Here is a 20,400-nt window from a genome sequence, read left to right on the forward strand (position 1 = left end):
TTATTTAATAATGAAAACAGCGTTGTGAGGTAGGTACTCTCATCCTTGATTTCGGGTGAGCAAACTAAGCCTGAGAGAGGCTAAGTAACATTCCTCTAACTGAGATTTCTGTTTTAATTATAAAAGATGTATAAATGGGTGGTGGTTTTCTCTCAGACTTGGAAACCCAGTTTTGTCTCCCTCTTTCCCTTACGCGTTGCAGTATTGGTTCCCATTTTGTCACTCAGGGAAAAGTGATCTATAGACAGTGTACCTCTGGCTTCTTGTGAGACCCTGAATCTTAACCGTGCTGTTCGTGACTTCTCACAGGGTCCTATCCCTCACCCAAAGCTGGAGCGACTCTGGTCGTGTACAAGGACCTGCTGGTGCTGTTTGGTGGCTGGACGCGGCCAAGCCCTTATCCCCTACACCAACCAGAGAGATTCTTTGATGAAATACACACTTACTCACCCTCTAAAAACTGGTAAGCCACAAAGATCCGTTCAATCTGGAATAAAAGATTTTAAATGAATGGATTCCTTATCTTTTTTTGTGTCCAGGAATCTCCTTGAGAATTTGGTGAAAGCTCTGGACTCTTCCCAGAAAAAGAATCTTACATGGGCACAGGTTTTGCCTGCAGTTTCAGAGGGTTTACAGGACCCCCTTAACACCTAAAGTTAAGAACCCTTCTTCCAAAGAGAAAAAGTAGAAGAGATTTATTCCTTTTCCAAGAAAAATGAATGAGCCAATTGAAGAAGAGGGAGCTCTTCAGCCTTGGCTGCCAATTCCCCAGGAGTGCCATGGAGCCAGATGATCCTTACGCTCTGCTGTGTCCCCCACACTCACTCCCAGTTGTTTTTCAACCATGTCTTTTTTAAATGATGGTAACCTGTTTCTTGGAATGGACTCTTTAGTACAGGGCTCTTGGTAGCTGCTACTGATCAGGACTGTAGAAAGAAGTGGCAGGTGGCACTCCTTCAGCAAACTAGGCTGAAGCAGCCAGGGGACTGTGATGGAGTCCCTTATCATTGTCTTCTCATCCCCACACTCTACCTCCAAGCCATACACATTGAGAACTTGAAAGGGAACATAACTTTTGCAGGTTTGTAGGAAAGGCATAAATACCTTGTACCATCCTCCATTTATTATCCTCAGGTGATAGGACTGTCATTTTAAATGGATGCCTACTTACTGTTTTCCACCTTGAACACATAAGACCAGAAGCAGACAGTGCTGACTTCTTGGCTTCCTCTTGTCTTTTTATATTAGGTGGAACTGCATTGTGACGACTCATGGGCCACCCCCCATGGCCGGCCATTCCTCCTGTGTGATAGATGATAAAATGATTGTCTTTGGTGGCTCCTTAGGATCCCGGCAAATGTAAGTATGTTTGCTTCGCTCCCTATCAACCTGAAAATACATACCCCTGGGAATAAAGGTCAGAAAAGTGAACTAGTCAGGGTTAGTGTTCTGGAACATGGTTCTAATTAACCCAGTTACAGTCACGCACCGCATAATGACATTTCAGTCAGTGATGGACCATGTATGTGACGGTGGTCCCATAAGATTATAATGGAGCAGAAAAATTCCTGCCGCCGAGGGACATCATAGTGCAACGTGTGTTACTCACATGTTCATGGTGATGCTGGTGTAAACAAACCTTTGCTACCAGTCATATAAAAGTATAGCACATACAATTATGTACAGTACATAATACTTGATAATAATAATAAAAACCATGTTACTGGTTTATGTATTTACTATACTATACTTTTTGTCATTATTTTAGAGTGTGGTCTTCCTACTTATAAAAAAAATGTTTACTGTAAAACTCTATGCTATGTTATGCCGGCAGCAGCCTCCTACATTTCGTGTTTACTCTGTCTCTTGATTACGTCATTTTCTCTTGTGTCTGATTTAATGTTGTGTTGTTTTGTGCATCATGGTCCCTAAGCGTGTAAAATCCACTGTTGATGTTGTCAGTAAGAGGCCACACTGAACGGTTGACCTGGAAACGAAATTAAAAGTGATTGTGGACTACAAAGGTGGAAAGTCAGTGATGGTTATTGCTCACCAGTCAGGCATGTCCCATTCCACCATAGCTATGATTTTGAAGAACAAGAACAAAGTGACGGAAGCTGTTAAAGGATCTGCTTCATTGAAGGCAACAAGACTAACAAAAATTTGAGAAGGGCCTATATCAGACATGGAAAAATTTGTAATGACAGAACTTGAAGACCAGACACAGAAGTATATTCCTCTCAGCACCATGACAGTCATGGCCAAAGTAAGAAGTTTGTTTGTGATGTTCAAAGAAAAGCTTGGATCATACTATGATGTTGAATTTACTGCTAGCTCTGGGTGATTTAAATGATTCAAGAATTGTTATTCATTGCATAATGTGAAAGTGAGTGGTGAATCTGTGAATGCTTTTGTGAAGGCAGCTGAAGAATTTTTGGAAACTATAGATAAACTGATTCTAGAGGAAAATTACTTGCCAGAACAAATATTCAGTGTGGATGAAACCTTCCTATTCTGGAAACAGATGCCTGAAAGGACTTTCATCCATAAGCAGGCCAACTCAATGCCGGGTTTCAAGGCTAAGGACAGAATAACAGTCTTGTTTTGGGGGCAATGTTCCAGGCTACAAGTTGGAACCCTTTGTGATCAGGCACAATGAGAACTCTAGGGCCTTCAAGCATACCAGTAAGCACACAATGCGAGTGTACTACAGAAGTAATAAGAAATGATGGATGACCCAATTCCTCTTCCAAGATGCCCTCCTGAATTGCTGTGCCAGCAAATTGGAGAAGTACTGTTTTGAGAATAACATACCTTTCAGGATTTTGCTTATTGTTGTTAATGCTCCAGGATATCCTCCTTTTTATTGGCAGTCTTCATCCTAACATCGCAGCGGTGTTTCTCCCTCCAAATGCCACCTCTGTGATCTAACCAATGGATCAAGAAGTTGTAGCAGCTTTTGAGGCCTAGTGCCTGAGGAGGACCTATTGCTGCGACTGGGGAAGACACTGATACAATTCTGGAAGGATTACAACATGTATGACTGCATCAAGAACCTCGCTTGGACTTAGGGTGATGTCACCAAGGAGTGCATGAATGGCATCTGGAAGAAGAAACTCAAGAGGTTTGTCCATGACTTCAAAGGATTTGGCAAGGATGGGGAAGATGAGGAAGATGCAAAAACCAACAAGGCTGTAGTTGAGATGGCAAGCAACTTTAACCTGGGTGTGGATGAGGATGGCCCCGAGGAGCTCCTAGAGGTTGTTCCTGAGGAATTGGCTGAAGACGCATTGTTGGAATGGGAACAGGAATGCATAGATGAAGACGCAGCAAGAGGAAAGGAGACCACAGGAGAAGAAAAAGAAGAACCCCCAAGCAAATACACAGTGAAGGGTTTAGCAGAAGCTTTTGCAGCCCTCACAAGCTTCTTAAAAAGTTTGAAAACGTTGACCTGAACACCAAAAGGTTTTCATTAATAGAGAGGAATGTTCATGGTGCGTTATCTGCTTATAAGCAAATCTTTGATGAAGAAAAGAAACAAACCAAACCACCATATATGGATTTCTGGAAAGAGTGACACCTCCTCAAGAAGAGCGTCAGGGAGCTGGCCCTATGGCAGAGGGGTTGAGTTTGCGCGCCGCCCTTCAGCGGCCCAGGGTTTTGCCGGTTCGGATCTTGGGTGCGTACCTAGCAGCGCTCATTAAGCCATGCTGAGGCGGCGTCCCGCATAGCACAACTACAAGGACCTACAACTAGAATATACAACTGTGTACTGGGGGGCTTTGGGGAGAAGAAAAAGAAGGGGGAAAAAAAAAGAAGATTGGCAACAGATACTATCTCAGGTGCCAATCTTTAAAAAAAAAAAAGAAGAGCCTCAGGCAGGTCCTTCAGGAGGTATTCCAGGAGAAGGTGTTGTTATCATCAGGAGATGGCGGCTCCATGCGTGTTGTCACCCCTGAAGACCTTCCATTGAGACAAGATGTGGAGGTGGAAGACAGTGATACTGATGATCCTGACCCTATGTAGGCCTAAGCTAATGTGTGTTTGTGTCTCAGTTTTTAATAAAAAAATTTTAAAAGTAGAATAATTAAATAAATATAGAAAAAAGCTTATAGAATAAGGATAGAAAGAAAATATTTTTTGTACAACTCTACAATGTGTTTATGTTTTAAGCTAAGTGTTATTACAAAAGAGTCAAAAATTTTGTTTATAAAGTAAAAAGTTATAGTAAGGTGAATTTATCGTTGAAGAAAGAAATTTTTTAATAAATGTAGTGTAGCCTAAGTGTACGGTATTTATAAGTCTGCAGCAGGGTACAGTAATGCGTTGGGCCTTCACAGTCACTCACTGATCCACACAGAGCAACTTCCAGTCTGCAAGGTCCATTCATGGTAAGTGCCCGAACAGGTGTACCATTTTTTGTCTTTTATACTCTATTTTTACTGTACCTTTTCAATGTTTAGATATGTTTAGATATATAAATACTTACCCTTGTGTTAAACTTGCCTGCAGTATTCAGTACCGTAACGTGTTTTACAGGTTTGTAGCCTGGGAGCAATAGGCTATATACCATATAGCCTCGGTGTATAGTAGGCTATACCATCTCTGTTTGTGTAAATACACTCTAAGATGTTCACGTCACGGCGAAATCACATAACGACACATTTCTCAGAACATATCCTCGTCATTAAGCAGTACACAGCTATCTCACCCTAGCATTCCATTTTTTGATCCCCTAGTCACAGACCAATAAGTTGAAAAACTTGTTCCATAAAATCAGGGCTATGTAGAATTTCTTTTTGTTTGGTATGGAGTCTATCAGTGCGATCAGATTCTGATGGAGCCACCACCTTGTCTGTTTCTACCTGCGCCTACAGAAGGTTACCTTCCCAGAAGCTCAGAGTGTTTTTGCTTGCTCTCCTTTATGGCCCAGCTTGTGTCCTTTGGAGCTTTAGAGGAGAGAGGTAGATTAACAGGACAAGTGGAAATGGTTCACTCTCCAAATGAGATGGGCTGGGGGAGTGGGTAGGAGCAAGGAAATTGTGTCAGATCTGACACACTTCTTTGAGGCTGTTCTCCCTACCCACTGTCCTCTCCACCTCTGGCCTGCTCAGGCCAAAGAGTCCAGAGCCAGAGCAGTCCATCTGAATCACTGTTTATCTAATTCAGTAGTAATAGTGTAGTGGTGGTCATTTCCCCTGTGTTCTGAAATGGAAGTTGATGAGCTGTCAGCAATAAAACCCTTCCAGACCCAACCCTGTTCTCTCTCAGGGTACTGTCCATCTTCCTATTTTCAGACAGTTGTGGGAGAGACTATGTAACTCCCCTTCTGTTGAGAAGGGTTTAGGGCTTAAAGTATTGGAGATCTTATTCCTGTGTTTCTAAGGTCTCTGAATGACCTTAGAGAAGGGACCATAAAGTAGAGACTGCCATCAAGCAGTCTATGCTTGCCATACTGGTCCCTTGAGGGTAAGAGGTGGCACTTTGTCCTTGATAAAACTGCAGCTCTCATTAGCCATAGTGAAATTACTTTTTGTAGCCAGAATTGATAAATCTTTTATCTCCTGGATAATGATAGAACTACCTTTTGAATAACTTTTTTTGTCTTCCTTGTGATTTTTGCTTTTGAAAGACTATATTTTGACCAGTAGCTATTTCCTGCTATCACCAGTTAGCTCTTACTTTAGATATTAGTGTGTGGCTACAGATACGACTCAAATGAGGCCTATGGGTCAATGGAAAGAGCAAAGGTTTGAAAGTATTGAGATGGGTTCCAGGGAAAGGAGGGGAAGAAAAATATAGTTTAAGTTCTAGCTATGATCATGGCACTTTGCTGGGCATTTTTATAAATGTACCTTCATTTATATCAGCTCTGGTCCCCAGGGGCTCCCAACTCCTTCATCCTTATGTTCTTATCTTACAGGAGCAACGATGTCTGGGTCCTTGACCTTGAGCAGTGGGCATGGTCCAAGCCGAACATCTCCGGCCCTAGTCCTCATCCTCGAGGTGGCCAATCTCAGGTGCTCAGGAATTAAAATAACTATTCAGCAAACACTGTAGCATCTTTCAGTTAGGACAGGAGAGGGAGGAGGGAATCAGGTAAGATGCCAACGTGCACAAGCCAAAGAGAATTTATCGTTCTTTTTTGCTGGTATTTGTTTTTCAACTTCTAATGGGTTATATTTATTTCCAGTAGCTTTATATTATGCCTCTCTCGAAAGCGTTTACTTTGCTATTTCATTTCTCAAGAGAACCTTGCATTTTATGTGGTTGACACTCTCATGTTAATATTTGATCAACAAAGAATATATTCATTCAGATGAATCGTCAGTAATTTGTTCACAGGAGTCAGAACTGATGTGGTTTTGGGAGAATGGAAAGTTTATGGTAACTAGAATACTCTCATGTGGGAGCTGGATAGGCTATTTTCATGTACCACTAAAGCATAGGAGGTCAGATAACTGTGTCTTTGTAGGTTTATTTTAAATTTCTTCCTCTCCCCAGATTGTCATAGATGATGCAACTATCTTAATCCTTGGAGGGTGTGGTGGTCCCAATGCTGTGAGTACTGCTGATGTGGCATTTCCATGCACATGCTGCTAAATGTTCAAAACTTGCTTCCCCTGTCTCATCTTGTAAGAATGTACAGACCATTTCCGTAGTATTTTCATTTAGAGAATTCCTTTTCCACTTTGGATGTAGTCTTTGCATTTCCTGGTCCTTTTCTCTGCTCTTTTTGGGGCACCGGGAGTGCTTTTAATCAGAGACATTTGTCTCCAGTATTCATATCTATATTCTTCCTACTCCCACTTCGTCTTTAGACTATAACGTTTGCTGCTATCATTTTTTCAAGGAGGAGTGGGACAGAAAAGCTGGTTGATAACTGCCAGAGTTCACATGGAATTTATTTAAGAATGCAGATTCAGAAAGTTATGGATATTATCTACCCTCTCCCCCACCACCTCTCCATCCCCCTAATAAACGCACACATATAAAAAGCATAGGCAAAATTCAAAACCACTTAAAATTGATTTATGGGTCATAAGCATAATTTCATGTGCCAGGGCAGTGGTAATATATGAATGAATGAATGAAGGTTTGAATGAATGAATAGCCAAAGATTTTGCTGTTCTTTCTGAAGAGCCCACACACTCTCTGAAGAGTCCACACACTCTCTAGACCAGACAGCACAGCTTTGAGATTCCAGCTGTGCATGTTTTTGTAACATGTACCACACCTGAGTCCTCTTGTCGGTCCTTCTCTTACAGCTGTTCAAGGATGCATGGTTGTTGCACATTCACTCAGGTCCCTGGGCCTGGCAGCCACTCAAGGTAGAAAACGAAGATCATGGGGCCCCAGAACTGTGGTGCCATCCAGCTTGCCGGGTAAGTGGAGAACTGACAGGCCAGCAGGAGGAGAGGTCCTAAACTGTAAAGCCAAATTAACTTTTCAGATTTCCAAGCAAATTTGTATGGAAATTGAAAACACCTAGATGTCACAAAAGAGGTGGACATTTGGTCATTTCTCACATATGTGAGCCGCTAGATGGGAAAACTTATGCGGATCCCACTCATTCCTTCAGTGCCAGCTTTAAGCATCTCTTTGTCTATGAAACTTTCTTCAGGATCCCCTAAACGAAAACTGATTCTTCCCCCGACTCTACCCCTATTCTGTAGGCATCACTCTAATGATAGCACAGGTCACACTATAGCAACAAATTGTTCCCACGTCTGTCTCCCCTCCTAGCCCAGAGGGCAGACTATATCAGTTTAATCTCTATATTTCGGTACCTACAAAATGCGTGCCACATCCCAGATCCTCATGATAAAATTTTGATGGCTGAATGATCAGAGCTAAACAGAGGTCTTGTGTCTTCCAGGTGGGGCAGTGTGTGGTGGTCTTCAGCCAGGCTCCTAGTGGGAGAGCCCCACTCAGTCCCAGTTTGAACTCTCGCCCTTCACCTATCAGTGCCACTCCTCCAGCCCTGGTTCCCGAAACCCGAGAGTACCGCTCTCAGTCTCCAGTGAGAAGTATGGATGAAGCTCCTTGTGTTAATGGCCGCTGGGGAACACTGAGGCCCAGAGCTCAAAGGCAGACCCCGTCAAGTTCCCGGGAAGGGAGCCTTTCCCCAGCCAGAGGAGATGGCTCTCCCCTCCTCAACGGTGGGAGCTTGTCTCCAGGAACAGCGGCTGTAGGCGGCCCTTCCTTGGACAGCCCGGTCCAAGCCATGTCTCCCAGCACCCCCTCTGCCACTGAAGGATGTGACCTAAAAAGGGGGCTTTCTTTGGGCCCCCGACGAGGGTCACTGCCAGACCAGAAAGACCTGCGATTAGGGGCAATAGATCTAGCTTGGGACCTGAAACCCAGTTCCAACATGGATGGTGTGGACAACAGGACAGTTGGGGGCAGTATGAGACACCCTCCTGAACAGACGAATGGTGTGCATACCCCACCACATGTGGCCAGTGCCCTTGCAGGAGCTGTCTCCCCAAGTGCCCTGCGTCGGAGCCTGGAAGCGATCAAAGCAATGTCATCCAAAGGCCCCTCGGCCTCTGCAGCACTAAGTCCTCCTCTGGGGTCTTCTCCAGGCTCCCCCGGGAGCCAGAACCTAAGCAGCGGAGAAACAGCGCCCGTTCCCCGCTCGGGGCCTGCCCAAGGAGATGGACATTCCTTACCTCCTATTGCCCGCCGTCTGGGCCACCACCCTCCACAGTCCTTAAATGTTGGCAAACCCTTGTACCAGAGTATGAACTGCAAGCCCATGCAGATGTACGTGCTGGACATTAAAGACACCAAGGAGAAGGGGCGGGTCAAATGGAAAGTGTTTAATAGCAGCTCTGTGGTCGGGCCCCCTGAAACCAGCCTGCATACAGTGGTGCAAGGCAGGGGTGAGCTCATCGTATTTGGAGGGCTCATGGACAAGAAGCAGAATGTGAAGTACTATCCAAAAACAAACGCCTTGTACTTTGTGCGAGCAAAGAGATAATGTGTTCTAAATCCCTTTCCCTCTCTGTGGCTTTTAATTTGGAATTTTCCAGTGTGCAAGCATTTGGACTGAGAATTGGGAAAACAAAGGACAAAATTACTCCCATAAACCAAAACCCCAATTCCCAACCTCACTCACTCCAGGCTGGGATCAAATCTCCATTAAGAAAAAAGATTATATATAAACATATAAATATATATTATATAGCCAACTCTGTTTACAAAGAGGGAGAGATCTCCGTCCTGGTTCAGATAAATTGTTGCTGTGTTTTAGCAGAGGCTGTGCTGCCTTTTTGTACTTTGCTGGTAACTAGACCAAGAATTTAGGGAACAGACTAACATCAGAACTTTCCTACAGAAACTGAAGAGCCCCCTGTAAATCTTTGTGTGGCCTTCTCGGAGTTAGAAAAAGAAAGGGCATGCATAAGATGCACAAGTAGAGGTTTCAGATTCACATCCTTCAGGTGCGGGCAAGGTAAAGTAACCTGTAGGAAATCGTTCTTCTCCTTCTAAAACCACAGAGGACCTGTGAAGACTTCTTTGTAGTAGTGCCCTGTGCTTGGCCCCATTCTGCCCTTGGTGACTGAGGAAAGTTACCCAACAAGGGATTTGTCTTCTGCGCCTGTGTGCCAGGATCATCGTGAAACAATGTTTATGCAGCTGTGCCTGCCCACCTAGTGTGCACTGGTCTTTTGAGTGCTCCCTCCACGTCTCTGAAAATGTTTTGGTGTCTGATTGTGGAATTTTCTGACAATCATATTTGGTTGCAAGTTGCCAAAAACCACATTTGTTCTTCTTTTCCTTCCCTTAAAACTTGATCCTCAGAGGCTGCCTTTTCATTTCTAGACTGCTTTTCTTTCTTTTTTTTTTTTTAACGTATGTGGATTTTTTCTTTTTTTTAGGCCCTAAAACCTTTCTCACTTTCTGTTTCTTTTACAAAGCTCAAGTACCCAGAGAAATCTCTTAGAAATATTTCTGGAACCTTTCTCTGGGGGGCCAGTAGGGAATTCCAAGATGCCAGTATCATGAGAAGTCGTTGAAGCATCAAAAGATGCTGTTTTTTTCCATATGGGCCGCTTTTTACTTTCAAAGCCCATTGGGCACACCCATCTATATTTGTAGAATGTGGAAATTGATCTTAGAAGGGAATCCCAATAACAGTTCCTTCTAGAAATGGTTTTTGCCCCTGTCATGACATGCATTTCTCTGCTTGGCTGTTGAGTGGTGATTGCTTGGCCTCTGATGCATGGCTGACCTTGGGAGCAGCTCCTTCATTGTGACTGTCTTGTTCACATGCCACCCAAGCAAGGCTTGGGTTTTTACTTTCACGTCATTTCTGAGATAAGGTGCAACCAACTAGAGCATTTCTTTGGTTGATACGGGAAGTTACAAATTACCAGTCTCTAACCCATGGCCTGGACATAGGAGATGTTGGCACCACATAAATGTGGATTTTTGGTTATTTCTTATCAGTGGAAAGAGGATTTTTATTTTGCCTTTAGGATTTAAATTTCAAAGCATTGCATTTTCCATCCCCACACTCCCCTTTGTCTTGTTAACATTTCCCAAGCAAAGCCTGCTGCAGCTGACCCTGGGTCCTGGCATTCACTCAGCACTTAGCAGTCTGTCTGATAAGTGTGTTTTCTCCTGTTACATCATGTTGAATCCTTTCCCCTAGCCATTAGCTTTTACAATGTGGTCTTGGAAGAGCCCCCCTGGTGCCAAGCCCAGGGAAAGGCCAGCTCACAGGGAGGGATATGTATTCCAGAAGCTTCTCTGTGTTCCCTTAGATGAGGAAACTACCATATGCCTACGTACTGTGGTGTCCAGCTGCTTGTAGCTCAGCACTTCGCTTTCCAGACTCCCTGCTCTGGGGCTTTTGCAGCCCTTCTTTGGCAAAGACTGTTAGATCATATGGGATCCTTATTTACAAGAGAAAGCTAGCCTAGAAGATAAGCAATTTTGGCATTATTGCTGCTGCTGAACGTTGTTTATGACATTGCACTTGTGCATGAACAGTGCTTCCAAATTCAGTTCCTATTTAAATAGAAAGTATTTGGAAGCCTGAAAGTTCAGAATCTCAACTTTGTAATCTTTCCCTTTGTCCTGTGGCCTTCCTAAGCCAGCTGTTAGCTTATTGATTCCTTCTACTTTCCCCAGGTAGGCAGGCATTGAGATGCTGGTTCTCCTAGAAAGTACCCCAGCTCCCTGGAACTCCCTGGCACCCCAGTGTTACCCACACCCCTCAGAACCGGACTGTCTGTTTCCAGCTGTTGAAGGAAAATCTGCCTCGTCTGCACCCAGCGGTGTTCGTCGTGGTGGCTCCTGGGCACTGTGGGCGTATACACCTTGGGAGAGCAACTCAGCACAGTCAAGGCGATCGTCTCCTCAGGCCACGTGCAGGGGAACTTCAGATGTCTCAGCTGAGTGACTATTTCCACAGCGCCGTGGATGCTTCAGTTGGATCAGATTTAACCGCAGCTCCAGTTTTGACATGATGCCAATTTTGTCTTAAAATTCGCTGAGAAAAATGAGACAGAATTTTTTTTTAACCCTCCAGGAGCACCTAAAGCAAATATTTATCAGTATTTAAGTATTTAAAATGCATTTTGTTTCTACTTGAAGCTTTAACCCCTTCCATTCCTGCAAGTGTGCCTTTGAGAGCCCCTATGTCGAATTGACTTCATCGGCCACCTCGTTGACCTCGTGAGAATTTTAGTCTCTTCCTACCCTCTTGGACAGAGCTTCCGCTTTTCTTATTTTGCAGGCTGTGCGGCAGAGAGGCTTCTGTATTTTCGTTCATATTCTCACCCTTCTACACTTGGGTGGTGGGCTCCATGATCCCCCCACACACACACATTTTGGGAGCACAAATTAGATGGGGAAACAAGCTTAAGTTTAGTTGTAAGGCAATACTGGGCTTACTTTCCTCCCAGCCCTCTGCGGATTGATTTTGATTTTAATGTTTGAGTTTTATATCAAGAGCTGAAACCATGAACTATTTAGGAACTGTGTTGGAACTCTTTAAAATAAAGGAAAGAAGAGGAGGAAGAAAGAAAACCAACGTAAGAAGTCTTGACTTTGGGGGACAGAATGCCGCCAGCTGACGGAGAACAAAGGGGCGCTTCCCTTTCCTTTCACTCTGTCTTTCTGGGTTTCCTTCTGCTCTGCTGCTTTTCTTCCCCTTAAAGGTGATATTCCTGGTTGGTTTGTCTGTTTGTCCTTGTCTGTGTGGCGATCCTGGCATGGTGATGTGCTCTGCTTTGCATTATCTGTGGTCTCTTGCCAGCACACAAGTCAGGGGGAGGATCTGAACACCCAGGGGCAAGGAAGCTGAACTGCAAGGCCTGCGTCCCGGTGCAGCCTCCCCACGAACTGCAGGAGGCATGTTCTGCATGGTCACCAGTAAGTGGCTCCCTCTCACCAGGTTCATTGTCAAATGAAAGCAACCCTTAAGCATTGGCTCCACCTGTACTCTCTCTCCCCGCTCTGCTCCCCTCCCACCAACCAGGGTTCATGTCAGCGCACACCCATTGTGCCCTGGCGAAGCTGGTGCTGTGAGTGATGTTTTCCATACGACTCAGGGGTCCCGGGTGGCTTACCCTGAGATGATCATTTTAGGCACATACAGTGTAGGAATGAAAAGTGGATTTGATTTCATTGATATTTAAATCTGTCAATTTCGTTTTTTGTTAATGTTTCCCTTGATGACTTTTTAGCAATTTAACAAATAAAACAAAATGGACAGAATTGTCTTACTGTTTTATTAGTAGAAAAGAAAGAAAGCTGTGATGGTATTCAGTTGAGGTTGGAAGCAAAGTAGTTGGAAAGCTATTCATTCTCCTCTAGGAGGGTTGTGCTTTCGGGTGGAGGTGGAGAGTTGCCCTTCCCTGAGGACAGTGCCGTTTAATAGTGAAGCAGCTCTCTCCATCATGCTTGAAGGACTCAGTGTTTCAGAGCCTCAGTACCACCTTGCAGTAGAGACACAGGAGAGGTGAAGAGCTTAGAGGAGAGGCCCAGGGGCCAGGAGACATCCATGCCATCACTGGTCTCCTAAGCAAAGATGAAGATACAGGGCCCCAGGCTCTTGAAACAGCATAGCAAATGGTGGTTGAGAACACAAGCCTGAAGTCCTAGTGGCCTGTGATCTAATCCTGCCGCCTTCTGCTTACACTTAACTTTGGGTGCAAGTTTCCTCAGCTATAGAGTTGTTCCTGTCTTACAGGATCATGAGGATTAATTGAAGTTGTGTATGAAAAGCACTAGCACAGTGCCTGGCACATAGTGCTCAATTGATGGTGGCTGTTATTCATACTTAGTGCTCGAAGAAGATATGGGGTCTTGTAGGAAAGGGCTGGACTCAGTGTGTAAATTGTTTTAAGCATGCCAATCTAAGGATTGTGCTTGTTCTCAGTTGTCTAGGTCATCTTTTAGACGTCGCCATGAGAACCTCTGAGGCTATTGCCTCCTGAGAGTAATAAGTAGCATCTGCTGCCATAAGTCGAGTCAGAATTGGCTCAGTTGTCTAGTCTCCCTTTTGGACTTTATTCTTTGGTTTGCCAGTTGAATTCAGCCTCTGGCACATAATGTATTCTTCTGCCTGGATTCAGAGGCACACTCAGTTGGCTTCCACTGTGGAAATGTCAGTTAGGGGCTGATGACATGACTCTGCCCACCCGTGTTGGGGCCTGGGAAGAGCCAGGCACCATGAGGGTAGGGACTACAGCCCTGGAGCCACTTGCTGAGTATGTGCCAGTTTTTTATACCCCTGAGTGTTTGTCTCGAGCACTGTTAATTCTTTTCATGCAGTACATACTAACTATCAGCCTTGTCGCTGGCTCAAGTGCTGTAAGCCTGCAGCTCTTATCCTATCTGCACGTTTGTTTTCCCAGGCTGCAGGATGAAACTTTTCCATTTGTAACAACATGTGATCTGATGCTTTCTATGCTGTTTACTCTACTTTGAGGCACATAGCAAACCAGAGGGTGGCGTGAGGAAGGGCCTTGGGTGCAAAGGGCCTAGCACTAGGTGTTGGCAGCTACTGAGATGGTGGTGGTAGGAGTAGAATGGTTGTTTTGATTGCTTCCACAGTTGCCCTTATGGAAGGGTTGCACTTGCTTCTTGTGGATCTGTTGGTCTGAACAAGGTCCAGTGGGTAGAAGCTCTGGGGAAGAGATTCCAGGGTCATTGGGAAGAACTTTGTTCTGGTCAGAGCTCTGTGTAGTGGGTGGAACCAGTTTGGCATCATTGGAGGAATTCAAGCATTGCCTGGATAGTCAGTCTGTGGGATGCTATAGAGGAGATGATGTTGGGTGAACAGAGTGCCAATGGTAATTGGTGGTCCTGGGGAAGTCCCCACATGCCCAGCCTTCATGGCAGGTCAGTCCCATAAGGCTCCCTGACTGCATCCTAATTCAGTCTCTCATGCCAGAGACTATGGACAGCCTCTGATGAGCATGTTCCTCTTGCTCTGAAAGAGATCAGAACATGAAGACAGCAATGTGGTCGGCCCCAGGTCAGAGGATGTGTGGGAGCAAAGAAGGGGGAACTTGGCTGATAATGTTGAGGAGAACACAGCTCAAAGAAGACGCATGACTCACCCAAGGCCTTGCAGGAGTCGGCAGCCACTGCCTTCCCGTGTAGGCCTAGCACCATGCTCCCTGGCCACTCCCCCGGGTACTGAAGGGCCACATTTGGGTCAAAATTACAGCACCTGGCCAGGGAACGGGCAGCTCCACACTGTCCTTTCTCCTTCCTGGGTCTTTGCAATCTTATCCAGCTGGCTCTGTGAGGAGGCAGTGCAGGAATCATCAACTCAGACAAGAAGACCAAGGCCTTGCACATACCACTACCCCGAGCAAGCTCCTCAGCCGCCTGCCTCATATCACCCTAATCCAGGGAACCCGGGGAAGACCAGGCTCTGAGCATCGTTGGGTCAGGCAGGACAAGAGGCATCACCCTGAAATCTTGCAGGCTGGCCTGCTTTTAGTGCTGCCACATGTGACTGCAGTGTGCCCTTGCTTCTCTGTGCCTCTCACCACCTGCAGGCAGAGGGGAGCATCCCCAGCTAAGGTCTGCCTTCTGCTCTTCTCCTTAGAGTATACCACTGACAAAAGCGGTTCAGCATTCTTGTGGATTCTTGGTGAGGTAATGATTTTACCATTGTTGGAAGTGTTCAGGCAGAGACTAATCATTTGCATGGGAGGGGATGACAGAGTTGATTTATGCATCAGATAAGAATGGGATCAAGGGACCCCTACATGCCCTTTCAACTCTCGAGAAGTGGTTCTGTGGACTCAGAAAGGACTTCCTAAAGAGGCTGCAGGACAGGGACATAGGCATGGACTTTAGACCAAAGGAAAGACCTTGGTCCAAAAGATGGCCCTGTCACTTTGAGCTGGGGCAAGTCATCCACCTCTCTGAGCCTCAGTTTTATCACTAAAAACCAATGATGCCTCACAAGTTAGCAATTTAGCTGGAACCAGCAGCCAGCCTATGGAGTGGGTGTGATTCCCCAAAAGACCACGTGGGGGCACCCTGTGAAAGGTTTTGAGTCCTGGGCGCTCTATCAGAGGCAGTCTTGAGAAGGAAACTGAATGAGGTGGAGGAGAAAAATTACCCGTTTCTCTCCTGCCTCTGTTGGTAAAGCCTGGGAAGGACCCCTTTTCTGGCCTCTGCCATGCTTCTGAGCACCATCAGGCTGGTGAGCCTGCCCTCTGCCCCAGCCCCCAGCTGTGGGAAAGCCAGTATTTTCCCTGTGGGGCTGGGCCCTGGGCTTGGGCACTGGGCCCAGGCCCTGTCAGCATGCACAAAGCTGAGCTAACGTTTTAAGTGAACGCCTAAGAGGCCTGGCAGAGTGTGCCATGCCCCCCGTCTCCCCCCGGGAACCTGTCTGCCTACCCACTGCAGGGAAGAGAAGGAGGCGTAAGAGCCCAGCCTTTCCAGGCAGAAGCCTGGGAGGAAGAAGGAAGCTCCTGCCCCAGGGCTGGGGAGCCAGGGCTGCCATCCACCCATTGGCAAGGCCAGGAGAGCCCAGGACTGCCCTGGGGATCGTTCATTCTCAGCATGCATTCCCTGAGCATGCACTGACCTCTGAGGCACGTGGACACACACATGACTCAAAAGAAACCTGCCCCTGGAGGAGCTCACAACCTCACACACCAGGATGGTGTCACATTGGGCTGAACAAAGATGACAAATCCTGAGCTTCTGAAGCCAAAAGATAGTCCAGGTGTCATACTAAAAAGATAGGAAAGAGGTAGAGTCTAGAACTGTCTGCAACCAACACCGCCAGCCAGGGGTGGGACAGCTGTTCAGGAAGTCAGAGGGCTAAGAAGTTGGTCTTCTCGCTGCAGCCTCACCCTGCTAAACTGAGGCAGGGGGCAGATGAGGATAGAGCCTTTCTGGGGGTTCCCAGATGGGTTGGGTCCAGGCCTGGCTTCTGGCAGTCGGTGGTGCAGGATGTTGACAGGCCTGCAGGACTCAGACTGGACAGGCAGACTTGCTGTGCTCCAGGAAGGGTGCAGAAGGGCTGTGGAAGGTCTTGCATGTCCAGGGGCCTGTGCTTGGGGCTGAGGACAATGCAGAGTGACCTGTGTGGGTTTGATGACCAGAGGTCATATCCTCAGACGTAGCAGGGAAAGAAGCTCATGACCAGAATCCATGGTGGGAGGAGAACGTCTCTGACAGGCCAGCACGAGTGCGGCCGTGGCAGAGGCCCAGAGGAGATTCTCTCTGGAGCAGGAGGCCCACAGAGGCCCAGGAGGGCTGATGCCCAAGGAGTGGGAACCCCCCACCCCACCACACTTCCCTGGCATTTGGGTAAGCCCCGCCACCCCCACCCCACACCCCACTGAACATGAGCCCCAGGGCAAGAGGAGGGGAAGATGAAAAGAAACAGCTGTGAAGAGACAGTGTTCAAGCTATAGAGAATGAGAAACCACTGAATTGAAGCTTACCAGGAAATTACCAGATTAAAATGTCTGCATGGCGGAGACAGGTTAAACTGAGTCGGAGGAAACAAAGCTCTCTTTCTTAAACCTCTCAGTCAGTGAAGGTAAAAACTTGTACTCCAATTAGAAGGAGAGAAGTCAGATAAAGTGCTTGGGAGCCCCAAGAACCAAGGATAAGAGGAGTTATGGCAAGTGCTGGAGGAAGAAGGGAAAAGGGTGGGTACTCCTACAGAGGGAACAGCCCATGCAAAGGCACAGAGATCCGAGTGTGACTGGGCCTTGCGGAACCTTGCAAAGGTCATTGTGACTGGAGTGGACAGGGCAGAACTGCAGAATGAGTGGGAGATGGGGGGGACAGTCAGGGCCAGGAATGGGGGCCTGGACCAAGGCAGTGACAACAACGAGGATAGAGCATATGGGAAGAAAAATCAGCTTCTGGTGGCCAACTGGATCTAGGGGTGGAGGTGGAAGTGTCTGGCCAGCTCTCTTCCCTGCATTAAGCAGATATATAGTACCTGCTGTGTGCCAGGCACTGTCCCTGTCCTGTGGAGTTTACATTGCAGTGGGGGTTGGGGGAGAAGGGACAGACAAATATGTAAACAAGTAAGCAAGATCATTCCAGATGAGTATCATAAAAATAAAAATGGGATGTGACAAAAGTGTGATGGAGTGGGGCTCATCGGCCTTTCTGAGGAGGCGACATTTCAGTTGAGACCTGAACGTAAGAAGCGGCAGCCCTGGGAAGATGGGGGAAGAGCATCCTATACAGAGAGAACAGCAAGAACAAAGGCCCTGAGGCCAGCATGAATTCTGACAAGTTCAAGGAGGAGAGGAAAGGCCATTTTGGCTAGAGTATGTGAGTGGGAGCAGAGTGTGCAGATGGGCCTTGTAGTCTATGGGGGGGCGGGTGGTGGACATTATTCTAGGTGCAGTGGGAAGCCATTAGGGAGTTTTAAGCAGGTGAGTGACAGATGAGGCTATTCAGATCAAGGACACCAGCCTTGCTGCCAGGTCCTGGCCTGGCATATCCCAGCCTCAAAAGAGCTCCCTGGGTATGATTTGGAAGTTCCAGCCCCAAATCTTATATTGAGATAGAATCTGGACATGTTTAATTTGCCCCTTCTCTGTACCCTACTGCCCTGCTTATACATGCAGTTGTGTAGTTATTTGATTTTAGTCCCCACCAGTGTGTGGAATACACAAGGGCAAGGTGTGTATCTCTTTCACTGTTGTCTTCCCAGTGTCTGGCCTGGCACAGAGTGCTTGTAAATACTTGGCAAATGCACGTCCTGTCCACTCATGCCTGGAATGTTCACCCTGCCTTCTAACGGGTCTGTCTTTCAGGCTCACCTTCTTCAGGCCATTCTCTAAGCTGTAGCCATAGCCAGTCAGTCAGTCAACACATTTTTATTGTTTTTACTAAATGTCAGACATATTCTAGGTAGTAGGGATCATTATGGACTGCATTGTGTCCTCCCCCACCAAAAAGTTCATATGTTGAAGTCCTAGCCCCCCGAGTACCTCCGAATGAGGTCATGTTTGGAGATAGGGTCTTTACTGGGGTGATTAAAGTAAAATGAGGTCATTAGGGTCAATATGACTGGTGTCATAAAGAAGAGAAAATCTGTTCGTGGACTGGTACAGAGGGAAGACCATGTGAAGACAGAAGATGGCCACCTGCAAGCCACAGGGAGAGGCCTGGAAGAGCTCCTCCCCTCACGGTCTTCGGAAGGAATCACCGCTACCAACGCCTTAATCTCCGATTCCGGACCTCCGGAACTGAGGAAGTACATGTCTGTTGAAGCCACTCAGTCCATGGCACTTAGTCACTGCTCTAGGAAACTACTCCAGGAACAAAAGAGAAGGAAGAGGCAAGGCCCCGATCCTCAAGGAGCGTGTGTCCTCGGTGAAGGAGTCAGACAATAAATTTTAAGATTTCAGGATCAAAAATAGGATGGTGTGAAAGAGTGAGCTTGGGGCTCGGGGACAGATCCTTGAGTGGTGGAGGGGAAGGCCTCTGTGCGGGTGACATTCATGCCGAGGCCTGAGCAAGGGGAAGCAGCTGTCGGTGTGAGGCACTGGGGGTGCTGCAGCACAGAGGCCCCAAGGGGGAGCAGAAGGCAGGGCCGCTGGAGTACAGTAGACGCGGGCAAGAGGGTGGTAGTTGAAAGGAAAGCAAGAGGTGGTTGGGGGCGGGTCACAGAAGGCATGTGTTCCATTCCTTGAAGGAAGGCATGGAGTTTAGATTTTATTCTGAGTACAATGAAAACTATTGGAAGACTATGATGGGTGTGATATACTGGATTTATGGTGCAAAAAGATCACTCTGGTACCTGTGTGGTGTCCCAGAGAGCAAGCAGGGAAACCCCGAGGGAAGCAGGTGCAGAGTCCAGGCAAAAGATGGAAACACAAATCTGACCCTGGCCCTTCATGTACCCTCCCTGGGTGTCCCACCCACCCCCACCCCTGCCTTCCGGATCCTCCAGCCTGTGTGTGAGTCTGCCCACCTAGCCCACCTCCTCCAGGCTGGTGACTGTGTCCCTGCCTTGATAAATCCTCTTCTTGAAGCCTTGTGGCACCATGTCCAGGAGGTGCTCAGTCAATTTGGGGGAAGACCAAACTGTGAAGAAGTGAGTGGATTAATCTGAGAGTTCTACACTAGAAAGGCCCGTAGGTGGATGGTCCGTCTGCTTTACTTGAGTCCCTAAGAGGAGGAGCAGCTTGCTTAGCGAGACACAGTTTAATGGTCAGAGGGGCATAGGAGAGGGGAGCTCACCAGACCAAGGTGGTTCACAGGCATCCTTCTGCAACGCAATTCTGACCACCTCACTCCCAGGCCCCCACACTGCCTGGCTTCCTGTCCTCAGCTGTGGTGTTTATCTAAGTGAGGTCTGTGGACCCGGTTATGGACTGAATTGTGTGTGTCCCTCCCACACCCCCAAGCCCGTATGTTAAAGTCCTAACCCCCAATGTGACTTATTTGGAGTTCGGGCCTTTAATGAGGTAATTAAGGTTAAATGAGGCATAATGGTGGGACCCTCATCCAGTATTACTGGTGTCCTTGTAAAGAGAGGAAAAGACACCAAGGGTGTGCATGTATAGAAGAAAGGCCATGTGAGGACACTGAGAAGGCAGCCGCCTGCAAGCTAGGAAGGAAGGCCTCCCCAGAAACCAACCCCGCTGGCACCTTGGTTTTGGACTTCCAGCGGCCAGAACTGTGAGAAAATAAATTTCTGTTGTTTAAGCCCAGCCCGCGGTATTCTGTTACGGCAGCCTAAGCAGACTAGTACAGAGCCCGACTGCCCAGTGGTCTTGGTAAATGCCCGGGCTCACAGGTCCATCCAACGCCCTGAAGCAGAATCCCGGGGGGGCAAAGAATCCATATTTTGGCCAGGCTCCTGGTGCTCACTGAAGTGTCCTCTCCGTGAGCTCCTGAGTGCAGTGAAGACTGATTCCCCTAACC

The 20,400-nt window shown here is 47.0% G+C and overlaps 1 protein-coding gene across 2 annotated transcripts in view; it reads left to right on the forward strand.

Annotated features, from left to right (window-relative positions):
* Positions 1-12,735, forward strand: part of FBXO42 (F-box protein 42) — an 88,051-nt gene extending 75,316 nt beyond the window's left edge. For both annotated transcript variants that reach the window (XM_001488662.7, XM_023635692.2), the window contains 6 exons: positions 310-463; positions 1,249-1,359; positions 5,924-6,020; positions 6,505-6,561; positions 7,269-7,385; positions 7,880-12,735. In XM_001488662.7, coding sequence (XP_001488712.2) covers positions 310-463; positions 1,249-1,359; positions 5,924-6,020; positions 6,505-6,561; positions 7,269-7,385; positions 7,880-8,986 — 1,643 coding nt within the window. In that variant the 3' untranslated portion in view covers positions 8,987-12,735. The remainder of the gene's footprint in view (positions 1-309; positions 464-1,248; positions 1,360-5,923; positions 6,021-6,504; positions 6,562-7,268; positions 7,386-7,879) is intronic.
* Positions 12,736-20,400: the final 7,665 nt, after the last annotated feature.

This window comes from Equus caballus, chromosome 2, assembly GCF_041296265.1.
Source record: "Equus caballus isolate H_3958 breed thoroughbred chromosome 2, TB-T2T, whole genome shotgun sequence".
NCBI classification, from domain to species: Eukaryota; Metazoa; Chordata; class Mammalia; order Perissodactyla; family Equidae; genus Equus; species Equus caballus.